Source organism: Sinocyclocheilus grahami, unplaced genomic scaffold (assembly GCF_001515645.1).
Source record: "Sinocyclocheilus grahami isolate Dianchi unplaced genomic scaffold, SAMN03320097.WGS_v1.1 scaffold330.1, whole genome shotgun sequence".
NCBI lineage: Eukaryota > Metazoa > Chordata > Actinopteri > Cypriniformes > Cyprinidae > Sinocyclocheilus > Sinocyclocheilus grahami.
This window is the reverse complement of record NW_015505509.1, coordinates 183,673-204,075: the sequence shown is the minus strand read 5'-3', so window position 1 is coordinate 204,075 and position 20,403 is coordinate 183,673. Positions and strand designations below refer to the sequence as shown.

At 38.0% G+C, this 20,403-nt stretch overlaps 3 protein-coding genes across 3 annotated transcripts in view; all 3 read right to left on the bottom strand.

The window, feature by feature from the left end:
• LOC107602560 (lymphocyte cytosolic protein 2-like) overlaps positions 1–9,247 on the bottom strand; it is a 9,714-nt gene extending 467 nt beyond the window's left edge. The window contains exons 1-15 of the mRNA XM_016295088.1: positions 8,997–9,247; positions 6,074–6,136; positions 5,480–5,526; positions 4,531–4,593; positions 4,406–4,434; positions 4,267–4,301; positions 3,973–4,174; positions 3,791–3,864; positions 3,625–3,688; positions 3,485–3,550; positions 3,312–3,369; positions 3,167–3,224; positions 2,798–2,872; positions 2,416–2,571; positions 1,264–1,417 (exon numbers count right to left, since the gene is read on the bottom strand). Coding sequence (XP_016150574.1) covers positions 1,292–1,417; positions 2,416–2,571; positions 2,798–2,872; positions 3,167–3,224; positions 3,312–3,369; positions 3,485–3,550; positions 3,625–3,688; positions 3,791–3,864; positions 3,973–4,174; positions 4,267–4,301; positions 4,406–4,434; positions 4,531–4,593; positions 5,480–5,526; positions 6,074–6,136; positions 8,997–9,074 — 1,194 coding nt within the window. The 5' untranslated portion in view covers positions 9,075–9,247 and the 3' untranslated portion in view covers positions 1,264–1,291. The remainder of the gene's footprint in view (positions 1–1,263; positions 1,418–2,415; positions 2,572–2,797; positions 2,873–3,166; positions 3,225–3,311; positions 3,370–3,484; positions 3,551–3,624; positions 3,689–3,790; positions 3,865–3,972; positions 4,175–4,266; positions 4,302–4,405; positions 4,435–4,530; positions 4,594–5,479; positions 5,527–6,073; positions 6,137–8,996) is intronic.
• A 3,841-nt stretch (positions 9,248–13,088) lies between these two features.
• Positions 13,089–19,871, bottom strand: LOC107602559 (protein Wnt-8a-like). Its single transcript, XM_016295086.1, has 6 exons — positions 19,803–19,871; positions 14,917–14,950; positions 14,645–14,783; positions 14,430–14,555; positions 14,130–14,272; positions 13,089–13,680 (listed from the first exon to the last, which is right to left on the bottom strand). The coding sequence occupies exons 2-6, from the start codon at positions 14,944–14,946 to the stop codon at positions 13,126–13,128; spliced, it is 993 nt and encodes a 330-aa protein (XP_016150572.1). The 5' UTR covers positions 14,947–14,950; positions 19,803–19,871; the 3' UTR covers positions 13,089–13,125.
• Positions 15,845–19,866, bottom strand: LOC107602558 (protein Wnt-8a). Its single transcript, XM_016295085.1, has 7 exons — positions 19,803–19,866; positions 17,789–17,922; positions 17,636–17,669; positions 17,394–17,532; positions 17,024–17,149; positions 16,782–16,924; positions 15,845–16,670 (listed from the first exon to the last, which is right to left on the bottom strand). The coding sequence occupies exons 1-7, from the start codon at positions 19,821–19,823 to the stop codon at positions 16,104–16,106; spliced, it is 1,164 nt and encodes a 387-aa protein (XP_016150571.1). The 5' UTR covers positions 19,824–19,866; the 3' UTR covers positions 15,845–16,103.
• Positions 19,872–20,403: the final 532 nt, after the last annotated feature.

The following is a 20,403-nucleotide window of genomic DNA, read 5'->3' as shown; positions in this document are numbered from 1 at the left end:
GAATTTTTACCTCAGGATGCTGAGTTTCTTAGTGTTGCGCGTTTTAATTTCTCCTGGAGAGGCTGCGGGAGCCTCGCCTCAGCAACGCAACCTTATTCCTTCAATAGATGCATTATATACAGTAGCTATATCCACTATTCGCCACTTACTCTAAATGTAATAAAATCAGAATAATATTGTGTTTTGGTGTTTACATAGTTATTTTTGGTTACTGATGTTTTAATCATGTTACTTGTCTGGTGTTAATGAAGAGTTAATGTCAAGCCCTGGAGTCTATAACGTTAAGTGCCGGGGCTCAGCCCCAGACGGCCCGGCCCAATTTAAACCCTGGTCTTATGTAGCATGATGCTACAGTGTGCATGAATGGTCACATAACACGTGCTTTCGGTCTTGTAGTATGAACGGACATCTTCATATGATTGAAACTTTACACAGCTCCCGCGCTACTCTCCATTAGAAATGAATGACTTTCGGTCTGTCATTTGTCGGAGATAGTGGAAAGCCGGCTTGAAACGCAGTGGAAACGTCAGTATGACGAGGATCGTTTTCATTTTAAAACATAAATGCACCAGTGTAAATGTAGCCTTACATCTAAGGGGGCTGGGACGCATTCACACTACAGCCTCACGTGTGCGCAACATCTCTGTGAGTGTGGCTCGTGACGCGGACCGACTGTGCAGACCTATCGGTGTATTAGGCTATAGTAAGATACCACGAGCAGACTGCTCCGTACGTTTTCACATCGCTCTCGCGGATGTCAAACACTGATCGATCTGCTCCTCACTGACTTTGATGAGATTAACCCCTTAGGTATCGAAATTTGGTACCGAATGACAAGCCGTTTTTTTCAATACTCGATGGTATCGAGGCAATTCGGTCGGTGCCTAAAAAGTATCTCGATACCCAGCCGGAGGAGTGGAAGAGGATTCCAGTGGCAACCTGTGAAGCTCTGGTGAACTCCATGCCCAACAGGGTTAAGGCAGTGCTGGAAAATAATGGTGGCTGCACAAAATATTGACACTTTGGGCCCAATTTGGACATTTTCACTTTGGAGTGTACTCACTTTTGTGGCCAGCGGTTTAGACATTAATGGCTGTGTGTTGAGTTATTTTGAAGGGACAGCAAATTTACACTGTTATACAAGCTGTACACTCACTAATTTACATTGTAGCAAAGTGTCATTTCTTCAGTGTTGTCACATGAAAAGTTATAATAAAATATTTACAAAAATGTGAGGGGTGTACTCACTTCTGTGAAATACTGTATATAGATTGCTCTTCTGCATTGTGGGTCAGAAACCAGCCGGGTGCATGAGGCAGCACTGCCGATGAAGTCCGGCTCCACGCTCCATTCCATCTATCAGAATCAGTGGGGTCTTCATATGGTGCGTGACCATGTCCATGACACTGGAGAAATTCTGGGACACACATGCAGTCGATTAATTGAGGGAATCTCACAGAACCAATAAAAATCACCACTGCTGATAATCTAAAACATAGTCTTCACTCTAATTAACCCTAGTTAACCCTATAAAACCTGTATTTGATACACAACTTTCTAAGGCCTCCAATTTATCAACATGATCAAAACTGTTGTACACAATCTGCTACATGCCTTCTGTCATCTAACTGATAATTTATGGGGGTTTTTTTTCCCAACAAGCAAAAGGCCTTCTAAATAGGTATATAAGTATAATTCTAAAAAACATCTCCTTCCGGTTGTGGTAAACGTATTTTTGCTGTGAAATCTTTACTGATTTTCATAAAATATATGTTAGAGCAACTTTTATACTGTTAGTAATATTTCAAGATGAACACTTACTATACTGAAGCAACTTAATCTTGATTTGATTATCTGTACTTTAAAAAAAATTTTTTTTACGTGTATCAAATATGATGAGGAACATTTATTTGTATGTCTCTCAATCATCTTTGTATTGCATATCTTTGTATATCGATAAATCATTACGGAGACATAGAGTAACAGCATAATACTTACGTAAAAATGCTTTTAATATTAGGCATGTAACAAATATCTCATTTAATTACATTACAAGCTGTCAGAATTTTAGCTTACTTTTTGATCATTTAAATATCAGCAACTGCACCAAATTGCATATTTTCGCTCTGTTTGGGCCTCTGATTAAAATTAAGGCATTTTTCCCATCTTGAGTATAAGCTTCATATTCTCCTATATCACTTATATCATACTATATGAGCCATAAAATCCTGACGTATCAAATGTGATACTCAACAAAATAAACACATATGCAAACTTTTTTTTTTCTGATAAACTGTTCAATTTTTTTTAAAAATGTGATTTTTCTGACTATTATTTTATACGCCAGGCTTTAAAGGGTTAATCAGGACCTCATTCATGACTGACGTTTCTATCAGAATCAACAGATGCCATTACCTCAACACCATTTAGGCCCTTGCCCAGGGAATATCCATCGCTGTTTCCAAGGAAACGGATCTGGATGTTGTACACTTTTTGCTGGTGCAGCACCATGAGTGTGTATGGCTGCTCTGTGCAGCCCTTTGAACTGTCTCTCACCAAGAAAGTGCCATCCTAAAAAAAGACGCAATGTATATGTGTGTGTCTTCATACTTTACGTTCTCTATTTTTTGCTCCCTCTGTTCTGTCTTTCTCTTTAGATTCAAAGGCCTGAATTTTTTGTTGTGTCTTTAAATTACAAATTAATTCTCAAAAGTTTTTTATTCACATTTTCTAAGAATTGTTTGAAGGCAGGGATGCATTTTAGATCATTTTAAAACATTCTAGTGGTGGAACTCACTCTATTCATTTGTCTGAGTGAGACTTCGGCCTCTGCTCGTGACATTGGCCCGACATACCACTGTGGATCCATGTCCTGAGTGCATAAAAATCATTCAGCCTTTACACTGTGGACTAGCATGTGTTCGCTTTTATTATTACAGCAGAAAACATATTTTGATTGAGAATAATGCATGTAAGGCATATAAGCAATACTAGGCTTAAATTTCTTTTGTTTAGCTTCATTGTTAAACAAACCACAAGACCACGTGTAACAACAGTGTCATCTTGTGGTTGTCTAGTCTAATTGCGTGTTTTAAATTCCTGGACGTTTGTGGGATTGTGAGACGCTTGTTGTCATGTTTATTATTGGTAATGTGATTGTACTCACGTGCCCCATCACTTCTACAGGTGGAGGAGGAAGCTCATCCCTCTGTTGGATATTAAATCTGTGTTGGAGATTGAAAATTATGTAGATACTATACTGCTCTTTGACTTTAAAAGAATGAATGCAAGTTGTTGATAAAGATACGTACCTTTTTGTGGGTAAAGTTGCTGATTTTGAAGCCATTTGTAAGGTGTTTTGGTTTATTGCTGTAAGGATAAAAATGAAATTGTTTAAGTTAAAACAAATGTTGAGTAATATGACCAGACAATACAAAAGGTAATACAAATACAAAAAGAATGGTACCTGATTATTTGCCAATACCTTTTTTTGACGGAGTAGATGAGCCAGGTTTCTTACTCCGATCTACCATTGGCACACCAGGTTTGCCTGTGGATATGATTTGCAGAACGCTCAGAGATCATGCTTTCATATTAGAGGGATTTGAAATTGAACTCACTTACATTGAGTGGGGAGAATGAAAGGCCTGTGTGGAGAGGGATCCGGTCGTGATGGAGGCTTAGATGTCTGAAAGTAAAGTCAGTCATCTTATGCACAACCCTATAGTTACAGCATTTACAGTAAAAAGAGTCATTAAGATATATTTATACTAAAAAAATCTTTACTTACATTCAAAAGTCCTCTGGAAAGAGATGCTGACTTGTAGTTCTGATGTGGTCTTGCAGAACCACGTGGGCCGCTGTCTACACACCGCCACGTGACAGAATGGGTGAGTGAATCTTACTAATTGAGATACATGGATTCTTTCATTTATGTACATATTAGTGATTTGTGTTAGTATTGTTAATTACCCAAATAATCACCATCACCAAGAGGCTTAGCAACACGAAAGTGAGACGGTAATTCAGAAGGTGTTTCAGATGGAGGTGGTTCATAGTCATCATCAGCATTCTCATCATTCTCAATATCACATGATGCTGCGCATATGTAATTGTCTTCACACTCATTACTATTATCTGGCTCCTCATAGTCGTTGTCACTTCCTTCTTGGTCCTGGAAATATAGATACACATTTTGCATTTAATACTAAGTTCCAAAAAAGTGTTGAGAGGAATTTTTAAAAAAAGTATAACATGGGGACTTACAAATTCATCAGAATCCCAGCCTCCTGGATTAGGATCTGCATTTAAAAAAAATAAAAATAATGTAGAGACATTTTAGGTAGTGCGCATAATGGGTTAAGTAGTGTGACCGCAGTTGTTTATGTAACTGCACAAGAGTTACCTTGGTTTGGAGGCATCCGATGGTCTGATCTAGTCAAGGCAAAGGATTAAAAATGACAAACTCTCATGCATGTAGAGACAGTTCAGCTTTGTTTATGAAGTGTTTTGAAGCGTGATCTTGCTTACCTATGAAACAGACTCTTTTGTTTGTTATTCTGATTAATATCTCTGCAGATCTTTGTGATAAATCTTCCAAATAGAAAAACAGAAGTAAATAAATATAGAGCAATGTAACAAGAGAAAGAATATCACAGGCTCAACAGACTATTTTGAATATGTATTATAAACCAGTATTTGAAGGCAAGTTTAATATACAGATACATTGTGCAAACAGTCTTACTGGTGATTTTTAGGAGACTCAGAATTCTGTCTGCATACAGGTTCTTTTTTTGTCTTGTATTGGACAGTTGCTATATTAGTGTTTCTGTAGCCCAAACAGTAGAGCATGGTGCTAGCAATGCCAAGACCATGGGTTTGAATCCCAACTAATATAATGATCTAATGCAATTTCCAGCCAGTGCAAGTTGCTTCAGATAGACATCTGCTAATGCAGACATAGCAGAGCCAGAAGGCACAAGCCCTTTATCCCAGCCAATATCTTTAGTTTATACTTTTTTTTAACCATATCTGGGAGATTTTTGTTCTTGATGCTGATCTTAAAACTCACGGTATGTGTGCTGCAGGGAACTTCTTAAGGTCCTTATCAGTCATGTTCTAGAATAAGATAGAAACGGGAATTATTTGTTCTATTGATTTTTAGGAGACTCAGAATTCTGTCTGCATACAGGTTCTTTTTTTGTCTTGTATTGGACAGTTGCTATATTAGTGTTTCTGTAGCCCAAACAGTAGAGCATGGTGCTAGCAATGCCAAGACCATGGGTTTGAATCCCAACTAATATAATGATCTAATGCAATTTCCAGCCAGTGCAAGTTGCTTCAGATAGACATCTGCTAATGCAGACATAGCAGAGCCAGAAGGCACAAGCCCTTTATCCCAGCCAATATCTTTAGTTTATACTTTTTTTTAACCATATCTGGGAGATTTTTTGTTCTTGATGCTGATCTTAAAACTCACGGTATGTGTGCTGCAGGGAACTTCTTAAGGTCCTTATCAGTCATGTTCTAGAATAAGATAGAAACGGGAATTATTTGTTCTATATTGTGATTTGGCTTGTCTGAGCGTACTTTTATGTGAAAGTCTGTTCGATTTTTCACCAAAAATGTTTCAAGAAGGTTGTGTCTTTTTCTTTAGAGTGCAAGTAGAACATCCGTTTACATTACCTAACATTCTTTTTGCCATTAGTAGTAATAATCCAGTGAGATATTTGTATGAGATATTGTAAGGAGCCCAACAGCAGCCGGTTTGGCCTACACAGAGATCTGGTCTCACCATCTTTGAGTCCATCATTGCGTGATACAAAAATATCAGATTATTAATATTAATTCAAATGTAAACACATATTTCCTACTGGCTCACTAAAGCAAACAATATAAGTCTCTCTCTTTTTTTTGGTGAAGAATCTAACGTACTTACAACCTTTGCACAATACTGTATACCGTTTATTGATGGTTATATACAGTACAATTTAGTGCATGCAGTACAGTTTAAATTGGAAGTAAGATTGGTCTGAGTTTTAGTGTTTTTATCATAGAGACAAAACTAATTTACCAAGAATGTTGCACCACTCATATTGTTTTTCTTCACCACTCTGTCACACCCCAATAGTTTCATCTGAAAACAGAAAAAAAGTGTGATGGCTGAAAACTGATCTGCAGTCACACTTTGCATTTAATAAACTCAGTCATAGACATTTGACGAACACTCTATATCAGTGGTTCTCAAGCTTTTTTTCCACTGGGCCGCACGCATATCATTTACATATTACGTCACCAATACAAACCAACCAGCATTATAATAGCCTATTATAGCCTAAATATTATGATATCTAATCGATTACATTCATTGAAATAAATGAAAAAATAATTATGCTCACCATTAATAAAACACCTGATGCTGTCGGGAGCTGACCAATTTAGTGAAATTCGGCTCGAAAGGAGTAACAGCACAATGAAGTTGCAGTCTGTAAGACGCGCACGGAAGCGTGACTTGACGCGCGACATTGCAGAAAATGTGCGTTCACAAATGTAGCCTATGTTGATCCAAATATGGAAAGCACTTTCGAATTTAATAATCTGAGGTTCTCTCCAGAGATGTTTTGCCACATTTCTGCAATTAAGGATGATTGCTGCATAGTATGGGTGTTTCCTTTTGCCTGAACTAGAGCCCTGCATTTCAGCCCCGACTTTTTTACACCCCTCCGACCGGGCTTCGGGACAATTTTCACGTCATATAGTTAAGACGCGGGCCGGGCATCGCGCTTGTTTTAGATTTCTCCTTATTTTTATACTTTAGACATCCATCAATTAGTGATGATTTGTTTTATTTTTTTGCAGCGCTGGTGGAAACAACACGAGACCGTGCTACCGTGACTGTCAAGAGCGGCTCGACGGTGTTTAGTGTCCAGCTGCAGCAGCATGCGTGCCGTCAGCGCAGCTGAAGAGATCTGCTTCAAATGCACGCAAGAGGCTAAAGCTTGCCGCAAAGCACCGGCAAAAGTAATTACCATAAATGTGTCAGGGGGAAATAGTAAGGAGATATTTGAATGATTTACTAATAAACTAGTGTTTTCTGAGTCTGTGTTGCAAGGATGAAGTTGTCGATCCTGACTGGCCATCTCTTCATTAGACGCGCCTTTAGAGAGAAGTGCATCTTTACGGATTATAATTATAATGAAAGAGTTGTTTTTGATTAGTTTTATTTCGTTAAGTAGTAATTGAAAGCTTTCTATAGATATATTTATCATGTCTGTGAAGCATGTAATTCGCTGAGTTTCGGTTCATTTTTGTGAAGCGCTCCTGTTCAAGACGAGACGGCAGAAAGCGCATCGTGTTTGTTTTCTTTATTTTATAAAAGCACAACGTTTTGTTGATATTGTGAGTGCACACAAATAAAAGTATACCATGTACAGTTACGAATGATGTATTACTCTTACCTATATGAGCAAAAATGACGGCGTATCCACTGAAAAAAGTGCAAGTGATTGCGCTGGCGCCTCCATGTCCTGCAAAGCGCGCTTCAGCTTGCACTCGCCGCACAAACCATTGGATGTAGCGCACATTTATCTAGGTTTAACGTTAAAACATTGTTATATGCTTGAACTGTTTTATATCTATAGATTTTGTTTTAGGCAAGTCGGGATGATTTGAGAAGGCTAAATTGATCAAACATGGGCTATGATCAGCTCACTGTCTGCCGCTGGCCGCTTGGTCTTATTTAAAAAAAAAAAAACTTATATTTAACGACCAAAAAATGCTCCAAAATGCTCCAAACGTTTTTCTACTTTTCAAACTTAATAAAAAAACGAAACGAAATATAATCACTTTGCCATTACATACAAAACTGAACTATTTTAATATAGCTGAAACAGTAGTATAAGCTGTTTTGGGAGAAGGGGGGAAAAAAGACGGGCTCGGGTCGAACTCGGGTCGAACTCGGGCCGGACTCGGGCCGGTAATTCTGATGAGCTGTCGGACACGGCCGGGCTAGGGCCTATATTTGAGGCCAGTGCATGGCTCTAGCCTGAACATCTTCAAGTGAGTGGCGGGGCAAACTGAAAGTCCAGCACTCTCCTTCACTGCTGCGACTACTCTTGTTTGTATGCGTTCCTTCGCTGGCATTTTCCACATTTCGTTTTTCTCCATTAATAACAAATGTGTGCATTCTGATGCTCAATTTTACCGAACTAATGGCTGCTGATGACTATTTGAATTGAACTGTGCCAAAGTGCGCGCTTGTAAGTGTTCATTAAATGCGTAACGTGAGTAGCCTACAGGTCTGCTCATGTCTGAAAATAATATATGAACAACAAAATTATTTTACATAAAAAACACATTATAGTTTATATTTGTTTAGTACATTTTTTAATTAATGTAAAAACTAAAATGAATTGTAAAACTGAAAGTATTTTTTTTTTATTGTGTTCAGCATGGTGGGGGCGCATTTGAATATGTGACGGGCCGCGGGTTGAGAAGCACTGAACCACTGCTCTATATTGTGTTAAAGCGACAGACACAGCAGCATGTTTTAATCTAAGATAAGAAAAAAGTTCAGGATCTCTTTTTTATGAATTACATCTGTTTTGGACAGTTTTGACATGACATGCATTTGACTGAATGATTGCAAAACAAGGCAATAAATTAACTGGGTTCATTAGAAACTTTACACAATTCTCAAATAGACAGTTCAGAAAACCACATTGCGTGGAAATCTATCAGCCACACTTCAAGCGCTGCAACTGAAGAACAAGAGTGTAACCGTAAAAAAAAAGATCTCTAAAGATTACCCTCTCAAAGAGCATTCAAAGTCACATTTGACATTTTACCACTGAAGGCATCATTATTATAAAAACTTCAATAACTTTAGTCAACTGTGTTTTAGAGTCTAGAAGTGTGCTTACTTCGAAATGAACACAACATGAGGGTTACATCATGTTTCTTGTTTTTTGTCAAAATAGGATGAATTTCACACTCACTTTTTTGAGATAATCAGCCAAGTTTCCAGAGTTCCAGCCCATCACTTCTGACTTGGACGGTACACTTTCAAAACTCATTGTGATTGGATTGGTTGTTTCCCCAATACAGTGGAAATGGACTTCTACAATTGCAGATACTTCTTGCTGTTGAGTTTTTGTTTTAGAATCTATGATGATAGCTATATAAAAAAGTATACAGCTTTGCTGAAAGTTGCAAGGCACTTTTCTTGCTTGTGGCTAGTTGGTCTAAGACTGAGTGTGATGATACTGTTGACGCAGAATAGCAGGCTCTTAGCTCTCTCTGTTTCCTGTAACTTTGTATAGAGGAAGTGCCTCATCACCAAAGATGTGAAAGTCAAGACTTTCAGAGCATGACTTGGACATTATATATTTGTACATAACTGCTCTTTTGAGGTCCTATAAATGTATCAGAAACATACCGTAACAAATCTAGTGTGCATGTTAAGTTATGAGCAAATTGCATGTTAAAAGCATTGCAAGGGTTACAAAAGTACACTAGCTATAGATCGGACACATCAAAAGCAAATGGTCTCACATGTTCTTGGCACGAGCAAATAACTAGGCCATGACCGCAAATAAACAATCAGATGACATAAGATGCAGATAGTGCAATGCTTACCATCATTGTAGATCAGCACATCCCCGGTGCCTATTCACCTGTTATGCATTGCATTTTCCAAGCAAAAAAGGAAACATCCCTTTTGGGAACAATACAGCATGCAGTCTAACACCAAGGTGAGAGTTGAAGGCACTCATCATTCAACCACAGGCCAGCAGGACTGACAAAGTGAAGTAGCTGCTTCCCCAGGGTGCTTTACATAGGGCTGGCAGCTTGTATCCAATAAAATGCAGAAGGAACTTTCATTGTGAATGTTTTAGGTGTTAAAGATAAATTAAAGATGACCACACTTAATTGTGCCACCATTTATGGTCAACCGTTTAATCAGTGGAGCTCAATGAATTCTTGATTGCCATGATGGTTTTTTTTTTTGAGAATGTGCTTTACAATTTTTCCAAACTTGAGGTTATACATATTTTAGGATATTTAAGAAACCTGAGACCCAAAAGATCTAAAAAAAAAAAAAAAGGCAAAGTTTTTTGACAAAGTTGTAAATAAAACAATAAAAGGTCATTGGAGTAAATTTTTCTACTTCAAAATTTCACATTTGATTCAGTGTTACTTAATGATTCTCTGTAATAATTTGTGAAATTTACTAGCAATTTCTGAGTGACTAATTCTACACCAATTTTTTTTTCAGTGTAGGAGGCACACGGACTTAACCTGTCTTGTAAAAGAAAACCTAGTGCCAGAAACCTCTAATGAATGACAAACAAGTCAGGGAGTCAGTACTTAGCTTGAAAGAGAGTGTGGCATTTCTTCTGATGAAGAAACAGCGCATTCCTTGTCTTTGTCATGCGCAAGTGGAATCCTTAAGCCAAAAGGAAATAGGTCTTTTGTGGAGTGGAACAGACTGGGATCACTGTTGGTGCTGGGGTTTTGAAGTGGCTAAACCAAAGGGCTGCACTAGATTACAACCTGATTCTATCCATATGAAAGGTCGGTAAAATAAGAGACAAGGAGGGGATGGAAACGGGGGTCATGGCTGAGATGACAACAACATGGTACTGTATTTGAGGGGATGGCCACTTTGTTCCTTATTCATCACAGCTCAGTAGGGTGGCCTGGGAAAAAAAACATAGCATCCTGAAAGGCAAATAGGCATTCTGTGGTGAGTGAATAGTTTGTTTCTGTTGATTGGAGTACTTTGAATAAAATGGCGACTTTCTCAGTATTTTGATTTTTTTTGCACCATCAGATTCCAGATTTTCAAATAGTTGTATCTCGGACAAATATTGTCCTATCCTAACAACATCAATGGAAAGTTTATTTATGCAGCTTTCAGATGATGTATAAATCTCAATTCTAAAAAATGTACCCTTATGACTGGTTTTGTGGTCCAGGGTCACACACACACACACACACACACACATATATATATAATTTTAATGCTATTTTTTATTGAAAGCAAGGAGAGCTATTATTTAGTCAAGTAGCCTTCTTTTTAAATATCAAAAGTAAAATCATATTTTGTCTTATTTTTTGAAGTAGCCAAGGGAAGTAAATTAACTCACCGTAACATACTACAGTATTTTGAGAGTCCCACCCCCTGTCCTCTAAGTCAAGACCCCCCACTGGAGCCAATATCCCATCATTCATCAGGCCAGACAATTTGGCAGATTTATGGCATGTCCCACTGAGTAAATTGACTATGTGTCAAGTAATAGGCAAACCAAGTGAGAAATCTGCTGATAAATTATATAAATACAAATGTCATGATTAGGCCATAACATCCAATTTGATAAAACATAATCACTCATGTTGACACACGAAGTAGCCTAGGCCTAAATTCTAAAAAATGTACCCTTATGACTGGTTTTGTGGTCCAGGGTCACACACACACACACACACACACACATATATATATAATTTTAATGCTATTTTTTATTGAAAGCAAGGAGAGCTATTATTTAGTCAAGTAGCCTTCTTTTTAAATATCAAAAGTAAAATCATATTTTGTCTTATTTTTTGAAGTAGCCAAGGGAAGTAAATTAACTCACCGTAACATACTACAGTATTTTGAGAGTCCCACCCCCTGTCCTCTAAGTCAAGACCCCCCACTGGAGCCAATATCCCATCATTCATCAGGCCAGACAATTTGGCAGATTTATGGCATGTCCCACTGAGTAAATTGACTATGTGTCAAGTAATAGGCAAACCAAGTGAGAAATCTGCTGATAAATTATATAAATACAAATGTCATGATTAGGTCATAACATCCAATTTGATAAAACATAATCACTCATGTTGACACACGAAGTAGCCTAGGCCTGGTTTTACAATTTAAATGTGTCCTCAACCTCGTAACGTGACTAATAATGGAATTTAGCTCCTTCCCTTTGATTTATGTACATGCATCGCGGTGACTTCCGCAAGTGTGATTATGTACACCAACACAGCGGTAACGCGGATTAACATGCCAAACACCTTCCAGCGGTGGCGTTTCCTACGGGCTTTGTCTGCATTTTTGTCACCTGGGTAGCATACTGTCCGTACTGGCCGCATATCAAAGTGCGCTAGAGTCTAGGCAAGGGAGGCGCCTAGGACCAAGTGTGACAAAGTTAATCCCTTAAAGAGTATTCATTAAATAAACGCTCTATACTGTGAGACCTCTATCATTACTTTTCAAGGGTTTTTTTCTCTCTCTGACGGCGCGTGTCTGGGATACAACGCTCAAATGACTCCGTGCAGCATGTGATTGATAGGAACGTAGCAACCATCATAATTGATAATCACTTATTTAATTAGGCTACTTATTTCGTCCCCGACATTCTGTGCAATAATTACAATTAGGAAGTTTGCTTTGCTTAATCACAGACAGTGCAAAGAAAATAATAGTATTTGTTTGTATTGTAACCTTGTTTTAAAACCATGCAAAGTCTCTGCCATCTTTCACCGTCGTTTTGATCTAGGAACGCAGGCAACGGGAGTACAATTTATGGTTGCTGAATTTTTTTAATTTTCTGAGGGAAGACGGGAGCAAAAAGAGAAGTCGACTTTAACTATTGTGAGTTAATGTTAAGTAGATAATATAAAATAAAACATTTTACACTCAAGTAGCCTGCGTGTTCTTAATCTTGGTCTTTAAAATTGTTGGTCTTTTTCACAGAAACCCTGAATGACCAGAAATATTTTAAACACCACCAGAAGCAACAATGGAAAAAAAGCATTTTCATTCATATCTAATCTATGTTCATGTTTCTTTCTTCATAATTTGTGTTGCCTATTTTGCAATAGATTTAAACTGCATTTTCATATTTATACATTCCTGTTTATATGTTAAACATACAGAAATAGCCACTGTTCATAATTAGGTGGTTGAATGATTTGGACTTGTTGATAAACATAAAGAATAAACGAGACCACAAGCAGTTTCAATTTCTCAGTTTTATTAAAATTCTTTAATATATAATTATATACAGAAATAGCAATTATTAATAAAAAGTGCAGGTGGAGGTGTTCTCGTGAGAAAAGCGTTTGTTGGGGGGGTTATTTTGGTCCTCGAGATCTGCGTCTTTGGTGTCCGTGGCCTCCGTGTCTCCGTGCGCAAACGTGTTTGACAGTGACCTGAGAGCAGTTCTCGCACTTTACTGTGCAGCACCAGTGGAACTTGCAATTGCAGCTACTCACTATCTCTGTGCGCCTCTCCTCCACCCGCAGACCGCACTCATGGCACAGCCTGCGGCAGCTTCTCCTTTCCCACTGCGTGAGACTTTCCCCATGTTGCACGCAATCCCGACCCTCCGTGCCTGGAAGCCCGAGGCTCAGGTTCTTGGCGCAATAATCCGGCGAATCCTCCAGATATATGAGCTCAGACCGGGCGATGGAGCCGAGAGTGTCTGCCATGGCCACGCGGTTGTCTGCGCTGTTGGCCGCGCGCATTTGTCTCTTGTCCATTTCGAGCTTCTGGGCCTGGTCGTGCTTCACTTTAAGGTAATTGCCAATCTCACCGAAATCAGAAAGCTGCATCCAGCACGTTTGCATTGTGCAACTTTCTGACATGCCATGGCACCTACAGATCCTCTTCATGGTAGCCTTTACAGCCTAGAACACGAAGTAGGCTATTGTTAATTTACAGATCGTATGTAAGCCTATTCTTTTTAGGTACATATAAACATGTCAAAAATATTTCCAAACAACGTCTCATTAACCACAAAAATTAGTTGGCGAAACAAATACAGTTCAGAACAGCACAGTATAGTAGAGAAATCGCCTTTTTTGTGAAGAGGTAACATAATTGCTTAGTTGCGTAATATAGTTTGCCATATCACTTGCGCAATATAAATAGCATATATATATATATAAATAAAATTAAATAAACGTAACAATAAATAAAAATGGCGTCCCCTAGCGGAGCTGTATGATAGGCTATTTTCGTTTAATTTTTAATACTGGATTTTAGATTCATTTAATGCTGTTTATGTCAGATGTTTTTCTTCGTCAAAAAAAGTATTAAAACTTTGATATGAAAAATATTCCTCAACTCAATTTACCAAACGTCCAGCTTCATTATTATGAAGATTAACTGCAGCTCGAGAGTCTTGTCCAGTCTCAAGCGCATCCACATATTGTTTAGAAATTCTCTCGCCAAAATCCACATTGTCGCTACATCCTCCCCAAAGCCAACCACGACCCCCTGAAATGAACAGTTTAACCCATTAGATAAACGTGTCGTGACTGTGTTAAACAGCAAATACTTAACTTTTATTGCATTGTTGATACATAAAAAAGGTTGTAGTATTTTCTGTTTAAAATTAGTTTATTAGCATATGAATATATAGTAATGTTCTTACCGAGTTTGCCGTTTCTCGAACTGTCACATCCGCAGTCGTCCAGATCTCCAAGACTGCAGTTTCTGGTTAAAGTGTACATAACGCCAGCTGCGCTTATTGCGTGGAGAAATGACGTCTCCCTCGTTGCTAGAGAAGTTGAGAGAATTAATATGTAGTTTTAATTTTTGTTTTACATTTTTAGAGATAAACAGCTCACATTTATGAGCATATCTTACCACTTCTGAAGCCTTTGTGAGTAGAAAGTTGCAGCGCGCTGTCTGGGCAGTTCCACCTGTCCCAAGCAAACTGATGTTTGCACTCACGTATTCCGCTTTGCGCACCCACCTGCACACTACTTGCATAGGTAAGATAAGCCTATAGGAAGAAGATAAGAGAAAGATATTGAGGATTTTGATGTGAAAATCATCTGGTTTTGTGGTGTGTGTTTTTTTTGTATCAAATCAAAATCCTCAATATCTTTTTTTTCAAAGCTAAGAAAATAGATTACCTTTGGTCCAGTCATCAGCAAATTGTTCATTTTCCTATGGAAGCAAAAGGCAAAATAAAATACGCGTTATGTTAACACGAGCAATTATGTTTACATTATAACAGCTGGTAATAATTCGCTAATGCAGCCTCACCATGTGTGCCCAGGGAGAGCCATGTCGCAAATAAAGAATAAAAAAAACCAAAGGAAGAAATAAGCCATTATCTTAGATCCACAGCGATAAAGCAGAGAATGTTTCGAGAAAGTGATGTGCCTTCATGTATTTTATACTCCTCCCAACAGGGTCAGAATACTATTGGTCTACAGTCACCAGCCAGGCCAAGGAAACGCCTCCAATTCACTTCAAAGGATATCAATACACTACAGTTTATTCTCTCTCCGCGGGCAGGGTCCCAAAGTCGTTGGAGCTGATGCATAATTCAAGTGTGATTGGGAGTGATTTTGCACCGTTTATTCACCAATAAACATTTGAGCCAGATGTCAAACATGCGCAATGAAATTGACCACTCGGAGACTGTAATTTAGTTTTAAATATTTAATGTGCTTCCCACGACAAAATAAGTCAATTTAATACATATAAACACAATGTGATAGTTAAAAAAATAATTGCCTTAAATAAGTTCCATAAAAACACAACACTTCAAGCCCCTTGTGAAACATTACACACTGTCAAGTGATCTGTGCGAGAAAAAAACATGGTACAAATATTCAAAACAACTTTTCAACATAATTGTAAGTAACCAAATCTGTGATCTAATGTCGATAACGAAAAAGTGCAAACAATGAACTTGGGTCTATGTGAAATGCCTTAAATAAGTTCCATAAAAACACAACACTTCAAGCCCCTTGTGAAACATTACACACTGTCAAGTGATTTGTGCGAGAAAAAAACATGGTACAAATATTCAAAACAACTTTTCAACATAATTGTAAGTAAAATCTGTGATCTAATGTCGATAACGAAAAAGTGCAAACAATGAACTTGGGTCTATGTGAAAATAGAACTTAGTATGTGACCAATTCAATTGACAGTGGGAACGAGAAAGCCCTTGTGTCTAATAGGGTTCGAATTGACATTTCTCCTTATAGCAATGTGCAGAATAATAAACAGTAAGACAAAAAGCTGCATATCTTAAAATCTCATATAAAATATAAATATACAAGTTAATATATTTGCAAAGATGAGTTTATCTATTACGCGCATGCTGTCTTCTTCGTGAATTGTTGTGCGGCCGACGGTTTTTGTGCCTTTTTGCGCAAAAATACTTAGTTACAGTCTGAGTGCATGTTTCGCATTTGACTGTGCAACACCAGTGAAATTTACAGTTACAGCTGCTCACAGTCTCTATCCTCCTCTCTTCAACTTTCAGACCACATTCGTGGCAGAGCCGCCTGCAGCTTCTTTTCTCCCACTGAGAAAGATTCTTTCCGCTTTGTAGGCATTCCCTGCCTTCTGTTCCATGTTGTCCCAGGCTGAGGTTTTTCACGCAGTAGTCTGGAGCATCTTCCATATAAATGAGTTCTGTGCGCGCAACGGTGCTGAACGTGTCCGCGATTGCGCCGCGATTGTCCGCGCTGTTACCAGCCCTCATCCGAATTTTGTCCATCTCCAGCTTCTGTGCTTGATCGTGTTTGATTTTCAGATAGTTACCGATATCTCTGAAGTCAGCCAGCTGCATCCAACATGTCTGAATACTGCAGCTTCCAGATACACCATGACACTTACAGGTCCTTTTGAGAGTTGCTTTGACAGCCTGAAATATATTATAAGTTTCACATTAGCCATACGCACCCACATGCCGCAATAAAAAGTGTTTCGTTTGACTAGAGAAAGTAGATAAATAAGAGAATACAACTATACTCACAAGTCGACCAGCTTCGTTGTTGTGCAGGTTGACTGCAGCGCGAGAGTCGTGACCATTTTCCAGCGCGTCCACAAATCTTTTAGCGATTCTTTCTCCAAAGTCAACATTGTCACTGCAGCCTCCCCAAACCCAACCACGACCACCTTTGAAAGAAGAAAACAGTCTAATGTTATTGGTCTGAAAACATTACATCATTTTAATTACAGATAATAGCATATTAATAAATAATAAAAATGTCTTACCCATTTTTCCTATCTTGGAGTCGTCACAGCCACAGTTATCGAAGTCCCCCATGCTACAGTTCTTTGTCAAAGTGTACATAACTCCAGCAGCACTTATGGCATGCACAAAAGCGGTCTCTCTGGTGGCTAATAAAAGTAATAATAAAGATATTATTAGAACATGTTCAACATTTCCAAAGTAAAACGTTAAAGCTGGAACAGTTAGTGTTTGCAAGTTCTTGGTGTTGCAATATATGTTTTTGTGCAAAAAGTAAAAAGCAGCAAAACTTGGAATTCAAAAAATGTTCTCACACACAAGGCTGTAAAACCTTCATTTTTTTAAAGTGAAAAATTGAAGCAGAATGCATAATCTGATTTTAATAGTGCTTACCACTTCGCAGACCGTTATGTGTAGATAACTGCAGTGCGCTTTCCGGACAGTTCCACCTGTCCCATGCGAACTGATGTTTACACTCTTCAATACCACTCTGAGCCCCAGCCTGCACACTGCTGGTGTATGTAAGGTAAGCCTGATGAACGTAAAAGGCGAACATTAATTAGACACTGTACGATGTACAAAGTAACATATTTAAAACAAATTATCTCTGACATAGCTAAGAAAATTTAAATTACCTTTGGTCCTGTCATCAGGAAGTTATTCACCGACCTTGAAAAAAAAGAGAGAGAGAGAAAAGCATGCGTTAACAAGTTTTGTAAATAAATACCAGTGACAAAACAACTGAAATATAATAAGATATTTCGAATATTCTATAAAAATGTCTGTACCATGCTGTTGTCGACAGTATGTGACTGCACATAGACATCACCAACGATGCCAAAAGCTGGCAAGGGTTCATTGCTGCGTGAGCGACCCCCGATTCTTCAATGCACCCTTCTTGTGGAGATGCAAGGCACAAACACTGAGATGGATACCCAGGAAGAGACAGAAGACAAGTGACTCAGTGCTCGAACGAGCAAGGCATTTATACCTGTCGCCAACTTTGAGTGACAGGCATCTCCGAACCTTTGACAATTCGCTGTGAAAAGACGTCGAGGAGGTCACTGGCATTGTGCGGCCTTAACCGCACTTCAAAGCTTTAACACTTTTCACTAAGCCCTTCATTCTATCTTTCATTAAGCGCTCGTTTCAGTATGTTTAACTTTTTTTTTTTACCCGACTAGTTCAAGTTAGTTAGTTGCTGTCCGTTCAAAATCCCTTTGCCACTTTAATGTGTTACCATTTGTGTATTTGAAAGACAATTCAAATGAATTGGACTGTCCAAAGCCATCAGATTGTTCGTCTAATATCCATTCACTCGTGGAAGGTGTTGTGTAGTGTATTCATGAATATGCTGAATGTTGATTCCGTATTGGACATGTACCACTGGACATGCATTTTTGCATCAGTATAGCCCTTTTATCTGCCTTTTTAAAATAAGGGTTTATTCGTTTAGAAATAATATTATACACAAAGTACACAAATAGGCTTTACACAATATAACCTGTATAGTCATACATCATTTAACATTTTAAATTCCTTTTGGTTCATTTAAGCTTCTTGACTTTATAGATGTCCTTTATTTGAGTCTTGGCTTTTCACGTTTTGGGAAAGTGTTTTACCGGGAAATAACACTGAAACGTAAGGGGTTGCTCTACATTGTATACAGAAAGCCATAAAATCATTCGGCTCCGTTCGCTAAGGGCCATGCAAATAACATGTAACACTTCTACGGCTCTAACACTCTGGTGTTAATAGAAGACCAACTGATACCCTGGGAACAGCTCTGGTGTGAGAAATGTCTGGAAATGTAGTTGGATGTATTATAGAGTGCAACATATCATAGGTAGCTTAGTCTGCAAAAAAATGATATGATATAGCCTACGGTTTATTCGATCGTTTGACCCATAGGACTCGAGTGAGAATAGATACATTTTAAGTTACCCATGTCTTTGGTTTATCAAATAAAGGTAGGCTACTCCTCCAGTGCTTAAAAAGTAAAAAAAAAAAGAGAGAGAGAGACATATCATAGTTTTTAATAATAGGGCAACTTTTTCATAACTTAGTGATTAGGCAGGCCTACTGTTGACAATTCAATCATGTAAGACTAATTCAAAACACATAATCCAATTCACACCAAGTTATTATTTGTCACTAGTGGATCGACAACAGCTGAACAATGTAAACAAAAGGATAATCAAGAGAACGATTATATTTCATCATTTTCCTTTCGATGACTTTTGCGATTAAATAATACGCTATACGGAGATGTGATTTTTACAAATTGTTGCTCGTGCAAGATTAATTGTTGAAACCACGTATTGACATCTTCGAATCAAATCGTTAGCCACTCAAAATCCCTTTTCAAAACAGCATTTATTTGATGGTCGGATAATGGTTTAACCAATGCTGCTGGCTGGAAGACAATGGAGGGACGCGCAAGTGAGGATAATCCCCACTAATTGGACATCGGTATCATCAAGTCTACAAGGAGCCTGAAACCCAAATTCCCTCACCTACTTGTTACAAAACAAACCCGTATTAAACAATGATCTTGTACAAGCGGACCTAACCCAAACGGGACCGTCGTGCCATAAACGTTCTGTCGCAGATATCTCAGAATGGTTTTATGGAACATAGGGCAATGGCACATCGCTTACTTTCACGCTTTAATTCACGTGACTAACAAGAAAGAATAATCACAAAGTAACCATTAAAAATGGCTAGATTATCACCACAGCGCGTTAAAACAAATCTAGAAGATCAAGCACAGCGTCCATATCAGCCTGATATCATGATCACCTTGCTGCACAGATAATCCATTTTGAAGAGTCACTCACTGAAGCTCACGTGCAGTTCATTAGCCTATGCTATGTTAAGGCTTTTCGCCTTGTTTTGTGATTAATTAAATATAAAACACATATGACCAGGCGTGTTTTGTTTTTGTGAGAAATGTGTAAAGTATATTGTAAAAAAAAAAAAAAAAAAAGTATAAACGTTTCCACAAAAACATTAAGTGGCACAAATGTTTCAACACTGATAATACGAAGAAATGTTACTTCAGCACCAGATCACTACATTAGAAGGATTTCTGAAGGATCATGTAACACTGAAGAATAATGGTTGCTTTGCCATCACAAAAATAAATGACGTTTTAAAATATATTAAATAATTATTTTAAATTGTAATAATATTTTTACTGTATTTTTGATCAGATAAATTCAGCCTTGGTGAGCAAAAAAGGCTTTGACTTTGTGTTTTGAATAATCATGTACTTACACCTAAAGAAAAGTCTTTTTTAGAAGAGGAGTCATATTTGGTATTTTATTTGTCTTTATTTCATGAAGAAACCCTTTTAAAAAAATGCACTAAACAGAATTTGGTAAAATATCTATTTTAACCC